The sequence below is a fragment of the Pelophylax lessonae genome (genome assembly GCF_965119305.1).
Source record: "Pelophylax lessonae genome assembly, chromosome: 5".
NCBI lineage: Eukaryota > Metazoa > Chordata > Amphibia > Anura > Ranidae > Pelophylax > Pelophylax lessonae.
In genome coordinates, this window is record NC_138772.1 from 343,766,236 (window position 1) to 343,792,368 (window position 26,133).

At 46.6% G+C, this 26,133-nt stretch overlaps 1 protein-coding gene across 2 annotated transcripts in view; it reads left to right on the forward strand.

The window, feature by feature from the left end:
- Window positions 1-18,379, forward strand: part of KDM1B (lysine demethylase 1B) — a 128,544-nt gene extending 110,165 nt beyond the window's left edge. Inside the window, exon 21 of one of the 2 annotated variants that reach the window (XM_082258769.1) lies at window positions 17,979-18,379. In XM_082258769.1, the coding sequence (XP_082114895.1) occupies window positions 17,979-18,062 (84 nt within the window). In that variant the 3' untranslated portion in view covers window positions 18,063-18,379. The remainder of the gene's footprint in view (window positions 1-17,978) is intronic. The other variant, XM_082258768.1, reaches the window with a different exon arrangement.
- Window positions 18,380-26,133: the final 7,754 nt, after the last annotated feature.

The following is a 26,133-nucleotide window of genomic DNA, read 5'->3' on the forward strand; positions in this document are numbered from 1 at the left end:
AACTCTTCATTCAGTTTCTAAAAGGTATGTCCCACGTCTTTATTGCTAAACTCTAAGCCGATGTAGAAACCACCATTTCATCTATATTATATGATCATTACAAATACTTAATTGTTTACAGTACTTTATATTAAACCTCTAGTACAACTACATTAGTTAGTCTTTGCTTTAGCCTATAAGAGCTTTGGTTTTAGTAGCAGGCCCTACTCTTCACCCAATCATGGCTGTGACCTTACCTTGCCAAACCTTGGCTGACTGGTCAATGTACCTTAACAGAGATCTTCTGTTGGAAGCAGTAGATGTTCTGGTTGACTCCACAGGGATCCGTACACTCAAATCTTTGCCTTTCCTCTAATAAAACTTATTTTCTACTTATGGTCTACTTACACGTGAACATGGGATTGTTCAATACACATAAACAAAAAAAAAAACGAAATTTTTGTAAAATCTTACCGTAAAATTCCTTTCTCTGAGTCCTCCAACAGTCGCCGCCCACTCAGTCGTCACCAATGGGTATTGACTTCCTCTCCACAGGAGTAGCTAGGCATAAGACTTGTTAAAAACAAAAGCATTTAACATAGACACACCCATGGGGGCTGTCCCACTGGTCAATACCCCCCTGCAATAAGCCATCCCAACTCAGTTTGTCTTCTGCCTAGCGTTAGGAGTAGATAGGCTTCCCTGTGCTGGGGCTACAGGCTCAGCCTTCTAATTTTTTTTTTTTTTTATGATTTTTATTTGCAAGAATGTCATTTTTTCTTTGCTTTACTAGCTGTTTATTTTGTCAGCTTTAGTTTAGTCGGATCTTCGGACGAAGATGGATTTTGAGGAGCTGGGAATCGGACTGGTCACCCTGGTTCTCCAGGGCAGAGGGTCAGATGGATCCCCAGCCTGCCATCGAGCGTTCAGCATCGTTCGCCGTGGCATTACGAATGACCCATCCTTGTTCGCAGGGATGCAGCCTGTGAGGTGGCTACCTCACTGGACACATCTGCGGTTTATTCGCATGCTGCAGTGTCCTGCGTTTTGGCTGACGGCATTCCCTGTCATCTGAGGGCAGCGGCTTTCCGTTTAATGAGAGGCACCCCACGCCATCCGGTACAGGTAAGTACTCTCTGTGTGGGGCCTCTGTCTGGGGTGGCAGTCCTGTGTGCTGTGGTGTCCCCTCATGTATGTGCGTTTGTGGGGCTCCCTGATGCGATCCCTGCGGGGGTCTTTTTTATTTGCACTGCTGGCGCTGTGTGTGTTTGGGGGCCCCTCTCCTGTGTCACTTCGGTGTTTGGAGGTGCAGACTGTGTGTGTGGCGGCCGCTGCGGGGTAAAAAACACGCGGTCCGCCATTTTAGGTGTGGGCAGCATGTCTGGCTTCACTATGGGTTTTTACACAGCTTCTATGTAGTGGTTTTTGGGCCCTCCGGCGCCATCTTGTGTGTGGCAACAGATCGTTCTGTGCACATGTCGGCGGCCATCTTGCCGAAGCCTCCCATTACTTCCTATGGGCAGCCATTTTCCCTTAGCCTGCAGCATATAGTTCAGTCTCCGGCGACCTCACTTCCTTTTCCTCTGGAGCAGCGATCTGTGTGGTAACACTCTGTGGGGCTCTGCAGACTGTCCTTTCCATTTTCCTCTGTTTTATCCTTTCTGGCTCAGGTTTGTCCCTGCGGGGGGTCTGTGTACACAGTCTATTTAGCGGTGGGCTGTGGGATCCGCAGTGCTCTTAAAGGGCCAGTACAGGTGGGTTCAGGAAATCATTTGATCAGGATACAAGATCGAATTCCTTTTGCGGCTGGCAGACGGATTCTTTCCCTCAAATCTTCATTTGACCCCAGAGCCTTTACGAGTCCTGCATCGAGCGGTGCAGGACCTCCTTGCCCAGGGGGTGATTGTCCCGGTGCCTCATCGGGACAGGTTTCGTGGGTTTTACTCGAATCTGTTCACTGTGCCCAGAAAGGAGGGCAAGGTACGTCCGATCCTGGACTTGAAAGCTCTGAACCGATTTGTGCAAGTTCGAAAGTTCCGCATGGAATCTCTCCGCTCGGTGGTGGCCTCCCTGAGTCCAGGGGAATTCCTGGCCTCTATCGACCTGAAGGATGCGTACCTGCACATCCCCATTTTCGAGGGTCATCAGAGGTACCTCCGATTCGGTCTCGCTTCGGCTCCAAGGGTCTTTACCAAAGTGCTGGCGCCTGTTCTGGGCCTGTTGCGGGCACAGGGCATTGCGGTCTTGGGATATCTGGACGATCTCCTGTTAAGATCGAGTGCCAGTCAGAGCCTGTTGCGCGATCTGTCGACTACGGTACAGACGCTCCAGGAGTTCGGTTGGACCATCAACGTTCAGAAGTCGACTTTGTCTCCTTCGGTTCGTCTTCCCTATTTGGGAATGGTTCTGGACTCTGCTCAAGCAAAGGTTTTTCTGCCGGAGGACAAGCTCCGGACCCTACAGAACGAGATCAGGTCCCTCAGGGATAACAAAGTCTCGTCACTCAGGACCTGTATGCGGTCCCTGGGGTTGATGGTGTCAGCCTTCAAGGTGATACCGTTTGTTCAGTTTCACACGCGGTCCTCACTTCACACTGCCTCAGTCCTTGGATCTGAGTGTCTCGTTGAGTCGCCAGACCAGAATGGATCTTCTGTGGTGGCTTCAGTCCCCGGCTGTGTCGGAATGGAAATCCTTCTGACCGTTACTGTGGACAGTGATTACCACGGATGCCAGCCTGTCTGGCTTGGGTGGAGTCCTGGGCAACCTGTCTGCCCAGGGCACTTGGTCGGAGGAGAAATCCTCCCTTCCGATCAACATATTGGAATTGAGAGCGATCAAACTGTGTCTCTTCCAGTGGTCGGATCGACTTCTGGGCCATCCAGACGGCCAATGCTACCGCGGTGGCTTACGTCAACCACCAAGGGGGCACCAGGAGTGCCCGGGCGGCCCGGGAGGTAACCGGCATTCGGTCTTGGGCCGAGACTCATGTCCCGGCGATTTCAGCAGTTCACATTCCGGGTGTGGAGAATTGGCAGGCCGATTATCTGAGCCGCCAGACCCTGGATCAGGGGGAATGGTCCCTACACCCGGAAGTCTTCCAAATGCTGTGTGCGAAGTGGGGATCCCCTGATGTGGATCTGTTCGCGTCTCGGCTAAACAACAAGGTGGAAAGGTTCGTGGCAAGAATGCGGGATCCTCTGGCGGATGCCTCGGATGCGCTGGTGGCCCCTTGGCATTAGTATCGTCTGATGTATGCCTTTCCTTTGATTCAGTTGTTATCCAGGTTCCTTCGCAGATTGGCTTCGGAACCGATGTTGGTGATTCTGGTGGTGCTGGAATGGCCACGCCGGTCCTGGTACGCGGACATCGTTCACCTAGCCGTCAAGTCTCCTTGGCAGCTCCCGCTGCGGGACGATCTTCTGTCTCAGGGACCGATCTTCCATCCTGCTTTAAAGTCGCTGGCTTTAACGGCATGGCTGTTGAAAGCCAGGTCCTGAGAGACAGGGGTCTCTCCTCGGAGGTCATTCCTACTTTAATCAAGGCTAGGAAAGCCTCGTCTGGTAAGATTTATTACCGTACTTGGAAAGCTTATTTTGCCTGGTGTGAGTCCAGGGGCTTTTCTCCTCGTTCATACTTGGTGGCGAGAGTGTTGGCTTTCCTCCAGTCTGGTGTGGACCAGCGCCTTGCGCTGGCCACGGTTAAGGGCCAGGTATCTGCACTGGCTGTTCCTTTTCAACGCCCTGTGGCGTCTCATTCTTTAATTCGCACCTTCATTCAAGGTGTGCGCCACTTGGGCCCTCCCCGGGGGGCGCCTCTACCTCCATGGGACTTGAACTTGGTTCTGTCGGTGTTACAGCATCCTCCCTTTGAAAACATCCAGGACATATCGTTGCCTCTGCTGTCTAAGAAGGTTGCCTTTCTAGTGGCGATCACTTCGGCTCACAGGGTGTCGGAGTTGGCGGCGTTGTCTTGCCGCTCTCCTTACCTGGTGGTTCATAAGGATAAGGTGGTCTTGCGACCTAACCCGTCCTTTCTCCCTAAGATGGTGTGTGTGATTTTTACCTTCGCTCTGTGCGAAGCCTAAGCATCCTAAGGAGGTTGCATTGCATTCCTTAGAGAAAACACACATTACCAGTCCCTGCGCAGATCCTGGAGATTGATTCTCAAGCTGGGGAATCTTGTAATATGGCCTGTGGTGAGACACATGAATGAAGCGTGGCAGCTCTCCTAACTCTCCATGGGATATGAGGCAAAGCAGCTGTACAAAAAATAAAGGAACAGAGCGCACACCGCCCTAGTGTAACACCATTTATTTGAACTTAATAGAAGCCATAAAAACAGGTACTCACAAACAGATAGGAAGTCATGCATGGAAATAAATATCCCCCGATGATGTTTACAGGGCTGTCTCCTCCTAGCCTCGGCGGCTCAGCTGTTCGTCCTGCACTAGTCAGTGAGTATCGTACGGCTAAGCCAACCGCCTCGGATTACTCAAGGATCAACAATATAACAATATAGCGGCTATATTGTTATATAAATGAGGGCAAAGGATCTCTGGGGTGTTGAGATCTGAAGAAGGAGGCTACGCCTCCGAAACGTTGTCCTTAGCAACCCCATGCAAGTCATGCTCTGGGTCCCGATCGTGGAGTCTCCCTCTGCTTAACCGCATTGTCAGTTTCTCTGAGCGGCTATAGCATCCGGCTCTTGGAGGGTGTGCGGCGGCGGCTGGACCGTGCGCAGGCTCACCACATCGAGTCTCCTTGAGTAATCCGAGGCGGTTGGCTTAGCCGTACGATACTCACTGACTAGTGCAGGACGAACAGCTGAGCCGCCGAGGCTAGGAGGAGACAGCCCTGTAAACATCATCGGGGGATATTTATTTCCATGCATGACTTCCTATCTGTTTGTGAGTACCTGTTTTTATGGCTTCTATTAACTTCAAATAAATGGTGTTACACTAGGGCGGTGTGCGCATTGCATTCCTTGGATGTTGTCAGGGCGATCAGGGTTTACCTGTCGTCCACTGAATCCTTTCGAAAATCGGATTCTCTCTTTGTCCTTCCTGAGGGGCCTTGGAAGGGCATGGCTGCGTCTGCGGCGACCATTGCCTAATGGATCAGACAGACAATTGTTCAGGCATATGGTTTGAAGGAACGGGTTCCACCCTTCCCTGTTAAGGCGCACTCTACCAGATCAATGAGTACGTCCTGGGCCTACCGGCATTAGGCTTCGGTGGCCCAGGTGTGCAAGGCTGCGACTTGGTCGCCGGTGCACACCTTTTCCAAATTCTATAAGATTGATGTTCTGGCATCAGCTGATGCCTCCTTTGGCCGCAAAGTTCTCTGTGCGGCAGTGCCATAGGGGACCCTGTTTTTTTTGTGGGTCCCTGGCTGTTGGGGTTGTTTATCCCCTGGGTTATTTGCTTTCCTGGGTTGTTGCTCCTGTTGAGCCTTTTTCTGTTGCCCAGAAGGTTCTCTTACTGTTCGTGTAAGGTTCCTTTCTCTGATGTGGGTACTGCGTTGCCTTTTCTACGGTTGCGTCTCCCACCCCTCATGTCTACACTGCTTTGGGACATCCCATTGGTGAAGACTGTATGAGTGGGCGGCGACTGTCGGAGGACATAAGAGAAAACTGATATTTTTGTAAAATCTTACCGTAAAATTCCTTTCTCTGAGTCCTCCGACAGTCGCCGACCCCGCCCCTCTTTTGGGGTTTTCTTGTACACTTACTGCTATGCTACCAAACTGAGTTGGGATGGCTTATTGCAGGGGGGTATTGACCAGTGGGACAGCCCCCATGGGTGTGTCTATGTTAAATGCTTTTGTTTTTAACAAGTCTTATGCCTAGCTACTCCTGTGGAGAGGAAGTCAATACCCATTGGTGAAGACTGTATGAGTTGGCGGCGACTGTCGGAGGACTCAGAGAAAGGAATTTTACGGTAAGATTTTACAAAAATTCAGTTTTTCGTCTGCTTTGCAGGATCAAGATGGAGGACATTCTGGTGATTTTCATTGCTCTGGATTGGCCCAGAGGTGGTACATCAGACCTGATAAGACTGCTAACATACTCCCTGGGCTCTTCCAGATCACTAGGGTCTTCCATCTCAAAAACAAATTACCATCCTGCTTCCTGTGGCAAGGCTGTTCAAGCCCAGGTCTTCAGAGACAGAGGCATTTATGAATCTGTGATTCCTACGATAATTAGGAAGCCTACTTTCTGCAAGATCTGTCATTGGATATGAAAGGCATATTTGACTTGACGTGTATCTCAGAGCTTCCACCCTAGGCGTTTTTGTCGAAAAAATCCTCTCCTTCTAGCAGTGGACTCTGGATTAGCGCTTGGCTTTTAGCACTTTCAAGGGCAAGGTTTCTGCTCTTTCTATTTTGTTTCAGAGACCATTGGCCTCTAACTCTTTTTTGTATTGAGAGTCTCTTGTGTAGCTCCCCTCGTTTATTCCTCTGTGACTATGTGGAATCTGAATCTGTTTTTTTTTGTGCTTCACAAACCACCATTTGAACCAACCAGAGACATTCTTCTCTCTACTATTACTCACAAGGTGGTTGTCCTTGTCATCACCAGTGCATGGCAACGACCGGGGGGGGGTGGGGTGGGAGGGGGTGTGGGTACCCAAGGGGGGTGGGGGGGGTACCCAAACCACTTGCCGAGGGGTGGGGGGGGGTACCCAAACCACTTGCTGATGATTTGGATTTTTGTCTTCTGTGCTCCCTAGCAGGCAAATTAAAAATTCAACACTGCTCCTGGTAAGAGAGAGGGCGCACAGTTGAAGTTTTAATTTGCCTGCTGTTTATTAGGCTACGGGCTGAGCACGGTGAGCACAGTAGGCAGGCAGGGTGGTCTGCATGTCCTGCTGCCAGAGCAGGCCTGCAAGGATGCAGAGGAGGGCGGATCCAGGTGTGCTGTAAGCTGTCATGCAGGCTCCAATGAGGAATGTTAAAGAGAAAAAAACGCGCTGATGTCCCAAAAACAAAAAAAAAGTAACCAGCGCCACAAAGGACAAATATGTGTTGTAAAAATACATGCAGCGCTAATCAAGTGAATAAGAATATATAGGGACCCTATTGAATGGTACCACTGTAATTATGTTAGTATCACTAGTGGTTCAAATGTTTGATATTAACCACTTCCTGCAAACTGACATACCTGTATGTCAGCTTAAAGAAGTGGTTTTACCTGGATGATGCCTGCAGCTGCAGGCATTGACCCTTTACTGGTTTTTAGAGCTGGCGGTCGGCTTTCTGGTGATAACAACTGATGCGGCTCAGCAGCCCCTCAGCCGTTATCCCAGCGAGCAGGAAGAGATGGTCCCCCCCCCCGGCCCCTTTCCGCCGCTCTGCACCGAGTCTCCAGTTCCACCGGGAAACCCGAGCAACCAGCCGGAACATCCACTGGCTGATTAGAGTCCCAGCTAAGCTGGATTTGGCTGCGATCGAGTCTCCGATCAAGTAACCCTGCCAATTGTCCCCAAGCTGATCCCAGATCCTTCTATAAAGAGTACCTGTCGCTGCCTATTACTGTCACAAGAGATGTTTACATTTCTCTTTCCTTCATTGACGGACACAGCTCCATATCTTCTTGACAGTTAGGTTATACTGCCCCCCTACAGGAGTAGGACACTAGGCAGGAAAAAGCTTGACTATGCCTATGGGGCAATCTCAGAGGGTATACTCCCACTCTCAGCCACTCTCTTAGGCACTCAGTTTTTTCTGCCTAGTCAGGAGTAATGACCTTGTTCCTTGCTGGGATCTCTGGTCCTGGCAATTTTTTTCGTTTTAAATGGAAATTTTTACTATCTTTGTTGTTTTGTTCCTGTGAGAATCTACTTTCAACTGCCGGACTGGGCCACGGACTGGATAGTCTAGATCCAGAGGGTCCCCCCAGTCTGGCCAACGAGTGCGCGCAGGCATCAGCTCTGCGCTAGGTCAGCCACGACATAGTCCCTCTGGACGAGGGCGCATACAACCTGGCCTCGGCCTGAGTGGCAGCGCTCCTCCTGGCTGAGAGCCTCCCCTATTCCAATGGCGTGGTGGTCTGTCAGGAGCGGTGCCAACTTTTTCCTGATATTGTTAGTATCTGTCCCCCCCCCCCCCAACCCTGGAGGTTTTTGGGGTGGACATGGGCCCCTCCCTGGGACGCTCAGACCCCTAGGTTTCCCTCCATCCCACGCAGCGCTCCCCCCCCCCTTCTCGGTGGTCCTCTGCGGACTTGTTACCCCCCATCTGCCCGCACCCCCCTCCCATGGGGTGGCCATACCTTTTAGGTCAGTCTGGGGTGTTGAGCTGGCAATAGGAGTGGGGAGCGCGCCACCAGCGACCGGACAATCTACCTTTGGGAGGGGGCTGTACATGGTAGGGGCTTCTGCCAGGACCCCTCCTTCCTGCTGGGATTGTGTTCGATGCTTTTAGGGTCCCCCCTGGAGCCGTTTGGCACCGCACGGAGCTGCCATTTTCTTGTAGCCTTTTGTGCTGTATATCGGCGGCCATGTTTGTGTAGCCTCGGTGGCCATTTTGTTGTGGTTTTCCTCATTGAAAATAGCAGCAGCCATGTTTTTGAAGCTGTAGGATGGTGGTTTCGGCAGTGGGAGCCCCTCCTCATCCCCTAGTGTTGACTCCTGGGTTTTTTCTCTTCCTGATTGCCGCATGGGTGCAGGTTTGGCTGGTGCTGTAGTTGCCTAATCGGTGGTGGTGAGTCTTTGTGGAGTTTTCTCTCCCTTTCTCTGCTGTAGCAGTGGTAATGCTCTGTGCTGGACCCTGTGGTGCCACCAGCGTGGTGGGGTGTCCCTAGCGGTGTTATACACTTTTTTTGTGTGGGTCCCCCTCTTCTCTTATGGGGTCCCTGAAGCACTTTTCCCCACCTGATCCCCTCTCAGAGGCTGCGGGTCCCAACCATCCATCCATGCAATGACGGCAGGTCCTGGAGTCTCTTAGTGCCCTGGATGGAGGTGGCTTTAGGCGACGGCTAGCAAAAAGCACCCCTGGCCTTCCCCTGCCTCATCTGTCTCATCAGATCCTAAATCCGATTCGGCCGCCGCAGACGTGGGTCACTCTGCTGGGTCTGCAACCACGCGCCTGGAATCCTCTGATAGTGAGGATGATTTCTCCACGTCTGTGACCGTGCGCAAAAAAGGCGCTAATGGATCCACTGATTGTATCTGTGCTTGAGACCCTAAAGATGGAGGACGCAGCTGAAGCTGTGACGGAGGTGCAGGTACCTTTATCACTCACAAGCCATCCAGAGTGGCAAAGGATTTTTCCTTTCCCTGCCTATTTTGACAGAATTGTCACTAAAGAGTGAGGACGACCAAAGCGTCTCTGTGGGGTTCCTATGCGGTTTACTAGGCGTTTCCCCTAAGGGGAGTCCTTTCTGAAAAAGTGGTCTGTGCCACCGATGGTGGACCCTCCAGTTTCCAGATTAAACAAGGCAACCATGATTCCGGTTAAAGAGTCCCCGGCCTTTAAGGATCCGACTGTCCAGAAGGCGGAGGCTGTGGTCCGCAATATGTACACTCTGGCTGGTTCTGCAATGCGGCCAGTATTCACCATTGCCCTAATGTTGCAAACGTGGGCTAAGCTCTTTTGCCTGGAGGGGGGAACAACTCCCCCCTGCCTTTACCGAGCTGGCAGATGAGATGGTTTAGGGGCTGCAGTTTATCTGTGATGCCTCTTTGACTGTGGCTCCCCCTGGCTCGCCTCTCTGTTTTGGCAGTGGTCCTTTGGCGTTTCTTTGGCTCAAGGCTGGTCTGCGAATCAGACTTCAAAAAATGCCTTGACTGATCTTCCTTTCCAAGGAGATCGCCTGTTTGGAGCTACCCTGGATGACATCATTAAACGTCTCACAGGATGAAAGAGTACTTTTCTTCCACAGGCTACTAAGGGCAAGGAACATCGTCGCAGACATGGGCCTTCCTTCTCTTTCGTCCCTCAGGGTCGACTGACAAGGGCTCGAAAGCCTTTCAGGGCCTCTTCAAGAGGATTCAAACAAACCTGGTCTGGCAAGCCAAGCTCGAGCTTCTCCAGACCAGTGGACAAGGCTCCTTCTGCATAAAGGTGGGCCCCCATCCATATCAGGGGTGAGGGGACGTCTTCACTGGTTTCGGAATCTGTAGACTTCCCTGGTGCAAGACAAGTGGGTCCACAAAGTAATTTGGTCTGGCTACAAGATCGAGTTTCGCTCTCCCCCAGCGAGGTTTTTTTCCTTCCAACTTGCACCTGTCCCCAGACTGCTTAAGGGCCTGTTTTGGGGCAGTACAAGACCTTTTCCTTCAAGTGGGGATGGTTCCGGCTTCGGAAAGTTTTGAGGGTTTTTACTCAAACCTGTTCATAGTCACCAGGAAGGAAGGCAAGTGCATTCAATCCTGGACCTCAAGGCGCTCAACTGCTTTGTGTGGGTACAGAAGTTCTGAAGGGAATCCATTTGAACCCTGGTGGCATCCCTGAGTCAGGGAGCTTTCCTCGCCATTATTGATATCAAGGATGCCTACCTTCACATTCCAATATGTGGCAGTCACCAGGGTTTTCTCGCTTTGCTGTGGCTATGCCAACGGGGGATTGCGTTACTGGGCTACTTGGGCGATCTCCTTCCGTGAGCGGAGTCTCCCTCTGCTCTGGTGGAAAACCTGGAGATCTCAAAACGAACTCTGCAAGTTTGGCTGGATTCTGAATTTTCAGAAGTCTGCTCTTGCAGCGAACTTGCATGCGGGTGCTGGGCCTGATGGTACTTACCTTTCGAGGCAGTTTGGTTTGCACAGTTCCATATGAGGTCCCTGCAAGGGAGATTCTGACCAAATGGGACAAGACTCTGCAGTCTCTGGTTAATCAGGCTGGCTGATTTGGGGGAACGAAGGAGGCCCTGATATGGTGGCTTCATTCTCTGGTGCTTTTGCTGGGAAAATCCTTTCTTCCCTTGTATTGCACAGTGGTCAACATGAATGCCAGCCTGTCTGGCTGGGGAAGCTCGGCAAGCATTCTGTTCAGGGGATCTGGACGCTGGAAGAGTTCAGACTACTGAACTCCGAGTGATCAGACTGTGTCTGGATCATTGAACGGATCGTCTTCGGGGTTGCCCAGTGCGCATTCAATCGGACAATGCCATGGCTGTGGCTTATGTTAATCACCAAGGGGGCACAAGAAGTGTCCTGGCAGCTCGGTAAGTAGCCGGAATTCTAAGGTGGGCTGAATGATTTGTTGCAGCCCTCTCAAACTTCTACCACGACTCCTGTGCAGGATTCAGGCAGAAGGGATTCCGGTCATTCTAGTGGCTCCAGACTGGCCTCGTCGGTCTTGGTATGCCGATCTGGTACGGCTGGTCGCCGATGCTCCTTGGGGACTTCCTCTCTCTGAGAGGATCTGCTGTCCCAAGGAGCAATCTTCCATCCTGCTTTACGGTTGCTGGCTTGGCTGTAGAATGCAAGGTGCTGAAGGATGGAGATTTGTTTGAATCAGTGTTTCCTACACTGTTAAAAGCTAGGAAATCTTCCTATAGGAAGATCTACTATTGTACGAGGAAGCCATACATTGCGTGGTGTGAGTCTTTTGGGGTTCATCCTCGCTCCTTCTCGGTGGATTGGATCTTAACCTTCCTTCAATGGGGGTTTAACAGAATTTGGCATTGCGTACCATCAAGGGTCAGGTATCGGGTTTTGGCTGTCTTTTTTTCAACGACCTTTGGCCACACACTCCCACGTGCGTACCTTTTCTTCAGGGTGTCCGACATTTGGTTCCTTCAGTGCAGGCCTAGTTGCCGCCCTGGAATCTTAATGTGTTGCTTTCAGCTCTACTGAAGCTTCTCTTTGTAAATATTCAGGAGGTTTCCCTGTATACACAGCCCCAGAAGGTGACCTTTGTTGCTATCACCTCTGCATAGAGGGTGTCAGATCTGACGACATTATCCTGTCGTTCACCTTATGTCTGTTATTCCTTCCTAAGGTGGTCTCTGACTGTCTTTTGAATGAAGACATTGTGTTGCCTTCCCTGTGTCCCAGGCCTAAACATCTGAAGGAAATTGCCTTGCATGTCTTGGATGTGGTCTGGGTAATTAGGGTGTACCTGGCAGATTAGGAGTCTTTTAGGAAGTCAGACTCTCTAATTGTACTCACAGACTGACTTCACAGAGGGTTGTCTGCTTTTTCTGTGACAAAATCTGGATGTGCAGGCTATAAAATTTCTATCATACCTCAACACAACGTCAGATTTTTGTTTAATTAGTAAAGTTTTTCGTCCGAAAAAAATTGTAAGAGCAAGACTAGGCATGCTCAGAAACGAAAGAACACATACAAAACAATTCAACACATGACATCACTTCTGAAGTTGAATTCTGTCATACGAGAATTTTCGTATGAAAGTAACCTCTTCACTTTGAATATGAGACTAGAATACAACAAAAATCAGACGAAAGATCGTTCGATAATCTGATAGTGTGTACGAGGCTTTAGTTGGACTGCTTTTGGATATATTGAGGATTAAAGTCTTCCTGTGTTCCTCATTGTACGAGTAAGAAATACTGTAAGATCCTTTTCTCAAAGTCCATTGAGGGACTTCCCCTCTGTGTTTATCATCATGCTCTTGGGCTTGCTTTGCTATAAAATAAAGGCATACTGGTGGTAGTTGGGAATATTTTGGACTGGCCAAAATTTTTTTTTTTTTGTTTGCCAGTGTCCAATCCTCATGTAAGCAGCAGTATAACCTGAAGGTGAAGGACTTCCTGTATCCAGCGGGTAAATGAGCATATATAAATGCATAACAATTGAGAATGTCTGATATTACAAAATAGTGGGACATCAGAGAATGCTGTATCTCAATGTGTTTGCAGATTACAATTGTGCAGGAGATCCATAAAGTAATTGTATATGATCAGCTTGTAAAACAAGCCATTCAGTTCAAAATATAAATGAAAGGAAAACCATTTGTGTATAGACATAAAAACAAACATTATAAATACAACATTCTCCAAAAAAAATACAGTGCCTTGCAAAAGTATTCCCCGATTTCCCCCCCCCCCCCCCTGGCATTTTTTCGTGTTTTGTTGCCTCACACAATGGAGTTAACATGGATTGTTTGATGATTTGCATCATTTAATTTACAGAACATGCCCACAACTATAAAGATTTTTTTTTTTTTTTTTTATTGTGAAGCCAACAACAAATAGGACAAAATAACAGAAAAGGTCAATGTGCATAACTATTCACCCCCCTAAAGTCAATACTTTGTAGAGCCACCTTTTGCGGCAATCACAGCTCCGCTTTGGATAAGTCTCTATGAGCTTGCCACATCTTACCACTGGGAGTTTTGCCCATTCCTTCTTGCAAAACTGCTCAAGCTCCTTCAAGTTGGATGGTTTGTGCTTGTGAACAGCAATCTTTAAGTCTGACCACAGATTTTCTATTGGATTGAGGTCTGGGCTTTGACTGGGCCATTCCAACACATTTACAGGTTTCCCCTTAAAGCACTCAAGTATTGCTTTAGCAGTGTGTTTGGGGGTAATTGTCCTGCTGGAAGGTGAACCTCCATCCTAGCTGCAAATCACCCACAGAGTGGTAAGGTTTTGCCCAAGAATATCCCTGTATTTAGCACCATCCATCTTTCTGTCAACTCTGACCAGTTTCCCAGTCCCGGCTGCTGAAAAACATCCCCACAGCATGATGCTGCCACCACCACCATGTTTCACTGTGGAGATGGTGTTCTTTGGGTGATGTGATGTGTTGGGTTTGTGCCAGACATAACGATTTCTTTGATGGCCGAAAAGTTCATTTTAAGAGGTCCCGGATGAGGTCCCGAAAAGTTCATTTTTAGTCTCATCAGACCAGAGCACCTTCCTCCATACATTTTGGGAGTCTCCCACATGCCTTTTCGCAAACTCAAAACGTGCCATTTTGTTTTTTGCTGAAAGTAATGGCTTTCTTCTGGCCACTCTGCCATAAAGCCCAACTCTATGGAGTGTACGGTTTATTGTCGTCCTATGTACAGATACTCCAGTATCTGCTGTGGAACTCTGCAGCTCCTCCAGGGTTACCTCAGGTCTCTGTGCTGCCTCTCTGATTAATGCCCTCCTTGCCCGGTCCGTGAGTTTTGGTGGGCGGCTGTCTCTTGGCAGGTTTGCTGTTGTTCCATGTTCTTTCCATTTGGTTATGATGGATTTGATGGTGCTCCTGGGGATCATCAAAGATTTGGATATTTTTTATAACCTAACCCTGACTTGTACTGCTCAACAACATTGTCCCTTACTTGTTTGGAGAGTTCCTTGGTCTTCATGGCAGTGTTTGGTTAGTGGTGCCTCTTGCTTAGGTGTTGCAGCCTCTGGAGTCTTTCAAAAAAGGAGTGTATATGTAATGACAGATCACGTGACACTTAGATTGCACACAGGGGGACATCATTTCACTAATGAAATTCTTCTTCTGAAGGTAATTGGTTGCACCAGAGCTTTTTATGGGCTTCATAACAAAAGGGGGTGAATACATACGCACATGCCAATTTTCTGTTTTCTATTTCTAAAAAATAGTTTTATGTATATATTTTTCTAATTTCACTTCACCAACTTAGACTATTTGTTCTGATCTGTCGCATACAATTCAGATAAACAAAACATTGAACTTAAGGCTGTAATGTAACACAATAGGTAAAAAGTCAGGGGGGTGAATACTTTTGCAAGGCACTGTATATAGGGCCATAGAATGAATTGCAAGCATCAAATATAAAAGTTTTCATTACTCACTGCTGGTTTGTAATTTGAAATGTACTAGGTTATGTGATCAATGAAGGGTTACCTTCCTTGATGTCCAAATTGAAGCACAGGAAGATGGTCATCTTATTTCTGACCTATATCGTGAGCCATCATCGGCTTAAAAAATCATCATCGGCTTAAAAAATCCTCCGCGCATCCAGTGTACATCCAGGACCTCTTAAAAATAGTATTCCATATAGACAGTATCTCAGAGCAGCTAATAAAAACAGGGTAAAGTTAAAAAAAAGCAAAAAGCAATGCTGAGATCAAGAGAATCTCTGATCCATGAGCAAAGATGTATATCCACTCCTGCAATTACACGTATTGACGTGAACTGTCAGCGGGTGGGGTATCTTAATAATTATGCAACGTTCTTGCAAAGCCTATTATGTTGGAAAAACAGACCATGTATATCATTAAAAATGGAAAAATGACTACGCTGAGCCACTGCATCGACTTATACCAAAGATTTGATCTTACTGTGACAAAGTTCTTTATATTGGAGCACATTAAGAGCTAGGAGATGACATAAATAGATCACTTCTCTAACTTGAACTTCACGTTCGATGCAACAAAAGCACCAGGATTGAATGAAAACATACGTTTCAAACATTTTTTTTGAGATCCCCCACTCTCTTTCCATAATTAAATTATTGTATAACTGTTTTTCATGATTTGTTCATTTTTATAGTTGTTTATGCAGGGGTTATGCTATTTTAAAGTATGGTGGGGTTGGTGGGATTCCCTTCCTCGGTCCAGTAGGATGTGTGGACCTGGCTGCTGTTGTTGTTTTCCCCATCCTTTTTTTCTTTCTTTAACTTTATTTTACACTGCTCCAAAAAATTAAAGGAACACGTTTTAATCAGAGGATAGCATCAAGTCTATTAAACTCCTGGGATATTGAGCAACAATGAGACAGCCTCCAAAACAGGAATGGTTTTACAGGTGGAGGCCAGGGACATTCCCTGCTCATCTTTTCGGGCTGTTTTTCACTAGTTTTGCATTTGGCTAGGGTCAGTGTCGCTACTGATAGCATGAAGCGATACCTGGACCCTATAGAGGTTGCACAGGCAGTCCAACTCCTCCAGGATAGCACATCAATACGTGCCATTGCCAGAAGGTTTGCTGTGTCTCCCAGCACAGTCTCAAGAGCATGAAGGAGATTCCAGGAGACAGGCAGTTACTCTAGGAGAGCTGGACTGGGCCGTAGTCCTTAACCCATCAGCAGGACCGGTATCTGTTCCTTTGTGCAAGGAAGAACAGGATGAGCACTGCAAGAGCCTTACAAAGTAACATCCAGCAGGCCACTGGTGTGAATGTCTCTGACCAAACAATCAGAAACAGACTTCATGAGGCTGGAGAAGCCGTGGAGAAGGTTATTCTGCCTGTAACATCGTTCAGCATGAGCGGTTTGGTGGTTGGTCAGTGATGGTCTGGGGAGGCATATCCATGGAGGGACGCACAGACCTCTACAGGCTAGACAATGGCATCCTGACTGCCATTAGGTATGAGGATGAAATCCTTGGACCCATTGTCTGACCCTATGCTGGTTCTAGTGCCTGGCTTCTGTTTGCGGTGAGCAGGGTGGAGGTAGTTGTATTGTTTTTATTCTCATGTGAGTGAATTTTTTTAAATTTATAAATGCTTTTTGGATAATAGTTATTTATGAGCACAGTTTTTTTGTGGTGTAATGCTGTATACAATAAGGATTACCCTTCTATTTCGGTCATCTAAGGGTATTTATTTACAACTGCTGTTTTTTATTTTTTTGGGGGATTTTTTTTAACCATTTATTATTCTTATTTATTTATTTTAGTCAGCTGCTTATTGTTTTTAATTTTTGTTTGGATTGCAGTTACCATTAAGCACGAAGTGGGGTTACTAATATTTTATAATGTTAAATACTGTACCTTTCCTATCATCAGCGTGTTGAGATACAGCATCCTCTGATGTCCCACTGTTTTGTAATATCAGACCTTCTTAATGGTTATGCATTTATATATGGTCATTGAACCGGCTCTTTATATATGTTATAATTGGATAGTATGAAATTCTGAGATACAATTTGAGTCTGTGGATCTATATAAATATAATGCCCACTGGGTGGTACCATGAGCACGCACAGTCTAAATCGGTGGCACATTCTGATTTGTGCATAAATTCCCTAAACTTGATTCTGTGGATTTTATAATGTTCTACATAATTAAAGCGTTAGGAATTTTAATACGTTTTCAATTTCTTGAAAAAGTCCCACATGTCTTTTCTCTATTAGATTAGTTTTCATGTCAATTTTTACATTTCTGTGTGCATTGCAGGTACTGCAGCAGCAATAAAGATATTTGTGCCTAAAGCACAAACAAAGTGCTCACAAAAGATTGTAAAACATAAGTAGCAACTGAATTGTAAAATGCATAGAAAAAAAAAAAACAGAATAAAGTGACAGTAATGGATAGTCGGACCTGGAAGCATGCTGCAGCGATGTCTAGTACCGACCTCCCTGTACACTCAGGGTTGGAATCAATGCTAGGAGAGGAGTTGGACGGGCATACGTGTTTCCTGGGGACTTTGAAAAAGGGGTGGAGTCCAAAAATATGTGTCCGCCCACCTCCTCTCAGCATCGGTTTCAGCCCGAATGTAGAGGGAGGCTGGTACTAGACAAAGTTGTGTCATGCTTCCTGGCAGATCGGGGCTCTCCATTACCTGGCTCATCAATCCTTGCAGGTCCCTGTTGCTGAGCTGTGACTGTTCACCCTCCCACATCGATGCTGATCTTCCTTTGCCCAAGTGTGCGTTTGGATTATTTGTTTGAAAAAAATTATTGCATTTTTTTTATTGATTCTTGATGATTTTTATTCAGCACCTTGGTACCTCTGTTTCCTTGGATGCAGCAGCAATGATTGACTCCTCCTGCAGCCCAGTGGGTGTGACTTTGATGGTCAGTGGGTCTTGTGGAAGGCTGGGCTGCTGCAGTACCCATCATAGAAATTTAAAAGACAGAAAGTGGAAAGGAAAGCAGATTAAAGATCAAAGCAGTTATAAAACCAAAAACCAGAGACCGAATGAGATGGCATAGAAACATTAATATTCTATCCAAAAATAGAAAATGAATAGCAAAAATGTTCTGCATAAGAGGTTTTAGGCTAACATAGAATTTGATTTATCTTTCAGCATTGCCTGTCATCACTAATTGTTTGACTGCATTTGAATGCAATAAAATAAAACCAGACATTTGAAGCTGACATCCTTGTATTTGTGATCTCTTATAGGCCACGAATCGTCATTTTCCACAGACTGTGACCGGCGCTTATCTAAGTGGCGTACGAGAGGCAAGCAAAATTACAGTTTTTTAAATCGGACTCACTTTCCCACTTCTTTTCTATTTTTATATGTATTTTTGAAGAAACCGCTCACAGTGTTTTTCACAGCTAAGTTTCTTTACAGCATTGTTTATTTTTTTTCTTTGTGTACTTTTAAGTCTGAGCTGAGCATTGACCACTGGATGATGCGGATCATTCACGCAAAAGACAAAAGTGTCCCTGAAATGAGAAAACACAGGTGTTATGTGTGTTTGGTTTCATGTAACAAGATTACTAAAAAAAAAAAAAACAGTAATCAGACTTCTGAGGTACCGGTGTTCAAAAAATTGAAGTGGAAACCTGAGTACCCAATGGAAGCCTTGTATTGTTTTCTCGTCAAAAGTCTTAATTTATTTTAATTAATATTGTTTCAGGGTCTGTTTAAATTAAGTTTTATATACTTTGTTAAGCAAACATTGCTTCATTTTCCCTTTGGTTAATGTAAATTATTTTTTATAAGTTTAATACTATATACTTGGAACCCTTCCATTCAAAATATGTCACAAGGATAAGACAAGAACTTTGTTACCTGAAGTATTTCACTGAGTTATTTTGGAATCTTTGGTGTTGTGGCAGCAGTGACGTCAAAGCATGACAAATAAAATGTTGGATGGACTTTAAATTACCAAATTAAAGAGACAATTTATTGTTAACCATTGTGTCTTCCTTGCTTATAGAACTTAAATCTGACTTGTGAAAGGTTGTTTTGTTTGGGACACCGCAGAGCAGAATGACGTAACCATGCCCAAGGCAAGCTTCACATAATTGTATAGTTCCTGTGTACACAGACTAACTTATTCTCCTTTTGAAAATTATAGTTGCCCAGCTGCCATGATAGTGTCTGGCTTCATTACTGTCTCAAGCAGCCCATACACAGAGTGAGTTTCTTTCCTCTGGAACCATGAGTTGATAGGGGAACCGATCAAGCTCAGCTGTCAACCTGGGAAGATGTCGGAGGTGGGCGGGCAGTGAGAGCAAGCCACGCCCATCACAGTACCATCCACCAGAGGGCAGCTGTTCGCACATAGGAGCATGTATCCCCCTCCAGCAGGCTGCAAAGCCACAGCCTCAATTATTGGCCAGCCCGATGCTAGTCACACGACCACGGGTGCACCACATGGGAGTATCCCGACCACTGCTGCGGTGTAACCTAGGCACCAGGACACGATTTCCATTCGCCATTGCAACCTGGTACCTGGGGTTTTGTCAAGCCCTGGGCTAAGTTGCTGACCTAACAGTAATCTAAACTATTGTACCAGCATCTTGTTTAGGTGTAGTGGCTCAGAAAATACCAGAGGATCATCATAACAGCTTACATGTTTCTATGATAATGAGCAAGAAAACCAGTCAGTATATAACATGAAGACTGTCATGAAGCTCTTCAGACTTTGGTAATTTATGAGCCACTATACCAAAAAAAGCATGCAGGCCTAAGGAGTTCAAATTTCAGGTCAGTGACTAGAAAGTACTAAAGCCAGAGAGAATCAGCATGGCAACCTACATGTTGCCTTTATGAACTCGTGTCAGTTTTTATTGCTGTCTGTGCTCCTGTTAGGGAGATTCTCCCAACTATTTGTTCTATTTACTATTATCAAAAGTGAAAAATAAAATCCCAAACTCTGGGTTGACACCAGAACAGTCATAGAGGGGAAGTCATCCAATGGGGACACTTAGTCGGGTGATCTTGGCAATGACCTTTGGAAGAATTTCCTTTCACTTCCCGTTTTGGTAAAAAGACAAGTAGTAACAGGAAATTCCCCTAAAGGGATACAGGTTCTCCCCCCCCCCCCCCCAAAAAAAAAACACAACAAAACAGGGGTTTTAACCCTCTTACTCTATCCAAAATGAAACAAAAAGTTTTGCCTTTAGTTCTACTTTAGGGCTTACCAGTCCTTGCGCTAGGAGGCCTCCCCTTTGCACTGTTTGTGCATGCCCCGTGGCGTATACAGTAGTGCACTCTGATCACTGTATCCAACTAGACACAGCACATCACAAAATGGGGTACAGGGCTGTACTATTGTGACCAATCACAGAGATCAAATGTAAACAAAAGCTTGTTATATATTGGGCACAGAGATCACACAAGGCTGCACATTGCAGCCAGCACTGCTGCCATCTCACAGCAATTGACTGAGAGAAACCAGTGTTTCCACAGTGATCGCTTTTTTTTTTGGTACAGTACAATATCACTAGAAAAAGGGGGAGAAAGCGGGACTTTAAATGAAACGCACGGTGGGATTGGCCGTGCGCCTCCATCCCTAATATCAATTGAGACAATGCAAAAGGTTGGGACTTTAAATGAGAGACATGACTGGGTAAAAAAATTGTATCGTATTTATTGATGCATAAAAGGGGTAATCATGATGTAATACACGTATAGGCTGAGATGATATGGTAACAAATAAATAGAGTACATGGTGTGCACCCCAACAAAAACAATCTCAAAAGAACCAACATGACAATGAAACAGTAGTAACAGAGTAATAAAATGACATCATAACATCCATAGACTGACGCGTTTCGTGGACTACATTCGCCACTTCTTCAGAGTCGGTGTATGATCATATCTATAAGTAAATAAGTATATGCGTATAGGTACATTGCATTGGATGGTAATTTAGAAATTGGGGGAGAAGGGGAGATAGGAAACAGAGTCCCCATGACCCCAAAACTTACACAGTAGTTCCAACAGTAACTGGTCCTGGAGGTGGGGGCATCAGCCCAAGTGTCTCCCCCGGGAGCTGAGGGCACGGCGAAGGTGTCACATACAAAGTAAGTTTGTGGAGGTATTACAGAGTAGGCAGAGTATATCTAAATAGAGTAAATAGTAATAATGAATGGTAAGTAATTGTATTTTGTACACAAAACATAATATTGCTGAACTGATGTGTGTGGTGAGGGGAGGGTGAAAAGATAATGTGAACATGGAGAGATGAGCGAGGTGGGGTGGGGGTGTGATAAGTAACTGAACTATTGAGAAAATATGAAATGATCATAATTATAATGAAAGTATAACTGAGTAGCCAGAGTATGTCTATATAGAATGAGTATAAGTATTGGCTGTCATAAATAAGTATGTACTATATAGGGATCATAGTGCTACTTGAATGGTATGTATAGTAATTATATACCTGCATGATTGTATACTATATAGAGGTCATAATGCTACTGAATGATATGTATGGTAAGGGGAATGGCAAGTATTTCAAACCTGAAAAAATTATTAAATTAATTGAAGTGGGGGTGAGTATGTAGTAAGGTAGACTAATTAAGCAAGAAAAAGGGGGGGGGGGGGTGATATGTGTAAACTGGTGAGGATTGTGAATGAAATAGAAAAAATTGGATGAAGTCGGATACAAACTGACTAACAGCTGTGCCTGATTTTAGAAAGTATTACTTTCTAAAATCAGGCACAGCTGTCAGTCATGTCTCTCATTTAAAGTCCCAACCTTTTGCATCGTACAATATCACTAGAGCAGCCAGTCAGTGTTCCTGATCACTTAGCAATAGTGCAAGCTAGAAAGTGTTCCTGATCACTGCCACATCTGTCCAAATTTCACTAGACCAGTGCAGCCAGCAAGTGTTCTGATCACCACTACATCAGTACAGTGTCACCAGAGCGAGTGCAGTCAGCAACAGTGATCCTGACCACCACCCCACTGCAGTGTTGCCCCTTCCTGCTGCCTGTACTTACTGTCCATTGTCTGTATTGACATCTCTGCCTGCTCCCTGAACTGTTATGCACAGCCTACTAAAAACATTCTTGCAAGACACCAAACCCAGCTATTCCCTGCAGACAACTGCACTTGTGGAACGCTTTTATTTACCCTTCGTTCAGCCTCTTTTATTCCCTGGCAAGTGAACAGAGAATTTCTGTCCTGTGAGGCTTTGTGACCCCTGATCCTGGACAGTGCTAATTGGCCCCGCCCTGATCACATGCACGCCCCCCTCCAAAAAAAAAAAAACTTCAGCAATACACACCAAACTGAGCATGTGCAGAGTGCCTTCAAGGCTCTGGTATATCAGCAGATGGATTAATGACAGTAAAATAAGAGGATCACAGAAGACAGGATCAAACAGCCTTTTATCACAATGGAGAGAATTAATCCCTTAGGGTTTTGTGGTGAGTATAAAAAGCATGCTTTACGGCATTATACAGACTGATTTTACTGTTGTGGGTTTAGTTACAATAAGTATTCCCAGTCCACACATTGAAAAATTCTCACCACATGAGGTATTTTTATACTTAGGGAGTAGTAGCAGAATGTGTTTTGGGGTATAATTCTAAGTATGTCCATGCTGTGTGTGAAAAAAATATTTCCACTTTGTTTCATTGACAGACCCAGCGCTCCATAGGTTATATCACCCCCCCCCCCCCCCCCTACACGAGTAGGACGCTAAGCAGAAAAACACTTGGCTATGGGCAGTCCAAGCTGGCATATATCCCTCTCTGCTATACTTTCAGTATTTTTTTTTTTGCCTAGTCAGGAATAAGGACCTAGCTCCCTGCTGGGATCTTTGGTTCTGGCAATTTTTTTCCTTTTAAATGGCATTTTTGTTGCAGCATTCCTTCTGGCCTACAGTCCCCCCCCCCCCCCCCATTTTGATGCTGAGGGGGGTTCTGTCTGAAGCGGTGCCCACCTGGTTCCATGGTATGGCGAATAGGATGTCTCTCCCCCCCCCCTCTCTCTCCACTGGAATGCAGTGGGGGGTGGACATGGTCTCCAGTGAGACGGGAAACCCAGACAGAGCTGGGGGGAGGGGTAATGAGCGAGCAGATCCCACACCACATCGGCCGTTACCACCTGAAAGCCGATCGCCAGCTCTAAAAAAAAAAAAAAATGGTACCGTGATGCCTCTAGCTGCTAAGCTTGGATGATGGTCTGTCTGTGCCACTGAAAAAAAAAAAAACCCTAAAAGAAATCAAGAATGACGAGAATCAGTCATGTTGAAAGAAGCAGAGGCAAAAAAAAAAAAAAAAACTGGTTTACACCAGGCTTGTCCAACCAACTCCCTGATCTTGGAGGCAGGCAGAGGCAGGGCGCGGTAGGGAGTCAGGGCACATGTGACTTGATTGAGGCTGCGGGGCTGAGCACTGGCAATTTTACTTGACCCCAGGACAGCAGCATCAACCCCCTAGGCCCCCCCCCCTCAGAGCTCGAGCAGGGACTTGCTGAGCTGGCAGCTGCCATTTCTGAGGTGAGACCCTTACACCCCCACATCCCATCTATATAAACCCCCATTTATCCTGCCCCAGTGCCCACCCAGTAACCTCAAAATAGCCCTGAACACTGTGGGTCCAGCCGGCCACAGCCTGTGGGTCCAGCCCTGCTGGGTGCTGGCCATGGCCTGTGGGTCCTGCCCTGCTGGGTGCTGGCCATGGCCTGTGGCCCACAGATTATGGCCAACTCCCAGCATAACCCACAGGCCAGCAGGACCCAAAGGCCATGGCCAGCACCCAGCAGAACCTACAGGCCAGTGGCAGCAGGGCCCACAAGCCATGGCCACCTCCCAGCAGAACCTACAGGCCAGCGGCCAGCAGGACCCACAGTGATGGGCACTGGTGCAGCTGCATTGATGGGCACCAGCTCTCTACTGCAGCAGCGGCTTTCTCCAGCAGTACCCAACATCATGACCAGCAGTACCCACCAGCAGTCTGCATTAGCGTGTGTAAATTGTTGCAATATGTTTTTTAATAACTATTTGTGTTTTGTCATAATATGTCATGTCCTTGTTCATTGTATGAAGAACATGACATTTTCTGGCCTAAGTCATATGTGCTAGGGGTGCAACTAGCTCCCAGCACATAACTATAATTATCCCAGCATATGCAGCGTTTCTGACTCCTCCCACCATGATTATGGTGGTTAGATGTTCCTTTAACCACTTCCATACCGAGTCATGTAAAATGACGTCGGCAAAGTGGTTGTAAGGATCCGGGCCGCCGTCATATGACGTCGCCCGGATCTCCCCTCTACTGCGCGCCCCCGGGGGCGCGCAGCGCGGCGATCGGGGGTGAGGCTTATCCCTCGGACATAGCCCATCCCTGATCAAGGTAAACAGCCAATAGAAATTGACTGTTTACCATGTGATCGGCTGTGTCAATCACAGCCAATCACATGAGCGGCTCCAGCACGAGCCGCTCGTTCTCTCTGCAATGCGCACCCCCGGGGGCACGCAGAGCAGCGATCGGGGACGAGGCTCGTCCCTCGGACAGAGTCGATCCCCGATCTAGGTAAAGAGCCAATGAAATTGGCTCTTTACCACGTGACCGGCTGTGTCCAATCACAGCCGGTCACAAATGTCAACAGAGAACACGGTAACTAGCTGTCACCGTGTTTTCCTCCTCACACACTGATCCTGTGTGAGGAAGAGAGTGTGGTAACAGCTAGTTACCAATTACAGTGCACCCCAAACACACTGATTGCCCCCCCCCCCAATAAAGAGCACCTGTCACTAGCCCATCAAAGTACCCGAGTACCTGTCACCAGCCCATCAGGTACTCAGATGACAGGTACTCGGGTACTCTGATGACGGGTACTTTGAGTACCTGTCAACGGAGTACCCGTCATCTGAGTACCTGTCACCTACCCATCAGAGTACCCGAGTACCTTCCACCTGCTCATCAGAGTACCTGACGCCTGAAGTACCCAAGTAATTGCCGCCTGCTCATCAGTACCCATCAGTACTCATCAGTACCTATCACGTATCAGTACAGTATCATCTATTAGTATCAGTACTACTCATCAGTACCTATCACCTGCCCATCAGAGTACCCGAGTACCTGTCACCTGCCTATCGGAGTACCCGAGTACCTGCCACCTGCTCATCAGTACCAGAGTACCCGTCACCTGCCCAACAAAGTACCCGAGTACCTGTCACCCTTCATACAGCCACCATGTCGAAGTCCAAAAAGGTTTATATACGTCCTCCGTTTAAACCTAAATACCGGTGTAATGGCAGCAGATAGCTGCCATAACCCTGGTATTTTTTTTAAACGGTGGACGGTTGGCTTTCCGATAAGGGTGGTCCCCTTCCGGGATGGTGGAAGAGGCGCCCCCCCCCTCCCGCTGCGTTCCGGTCCTTTTCCCCGCTTACCGGACCCGCCGGCAGCGGGGAAAACGATCCAGTCCCAGATCCTCACAGACAGGATGTCGAGTGAGGGTAAACTTGCCCTCACTTGACTCTTTGGTCTTGGAGGACCGGAGCTATGGAAAATGTTATTGCCTAGCGAACGGTTTAAAAGGTCCTTTTTTTTTCATTTTATATAATTTTTTTTTTTTCTATCTTTTAGTGTACTTGTGAGATCTGAGGACTTTGACCCCAGATCTCACAAAAGAGGTCCTGTCGTGCCTATTTCTATTACGAGGAATGTTTACATTCCTTTTAATAGAAATAAAAATGATCAATTTTTTTTTTTTTTTTTAAACGGTGTAAAAATAAAAAATAAATAAAATAGTAAAAAAAAAAAAATTAAAGCGCCCTGTCCCCGTGAGCTCGCGCGCAGAAGCGAACGCATACAGAAACCCCGCCCACATATGTAAACGGTGTTTAAACCACACATGTGATGTATCGCCGCGATCGTTAGAGCAAGGGGAATAATTGGAGCCCTAGACCTCCTCTGTAACTCAAAGATGGCAACCTGTAGAAATTATTAAATTGTCGCCTATGGGGATTTTTAAGTACCAAAGTTTGTCGCCATTCCGTGAGCGTGCGCAATTTTGAAACATGACATGTTGGGTATCTATTTACTCGGCGTAACATTATCTTTCACATTATGGGAAAAAATTGGGCTAACTTTACTGGTTTCTTATTTTTTAATTAAAAAAAGTGAATTTTTTCCAAAAAAATTGCGTTTGGAAGACCGCTGCGCAAATACGGTGTGATAAAAAAATATTGCAATAATCTCCATTTTATTCTCTAGGGTCTCTGCTAAAAAAAAAATATATATAATGTTTGGGGGTTCTAAGCAGTTTTCTAGCAAAACAACTGATTTTAGCTTGTAAACACCAAATGTCAAAAATAGGCCTAGGCAAGTGGCTAGGATGCATGATGATGCTCCTTG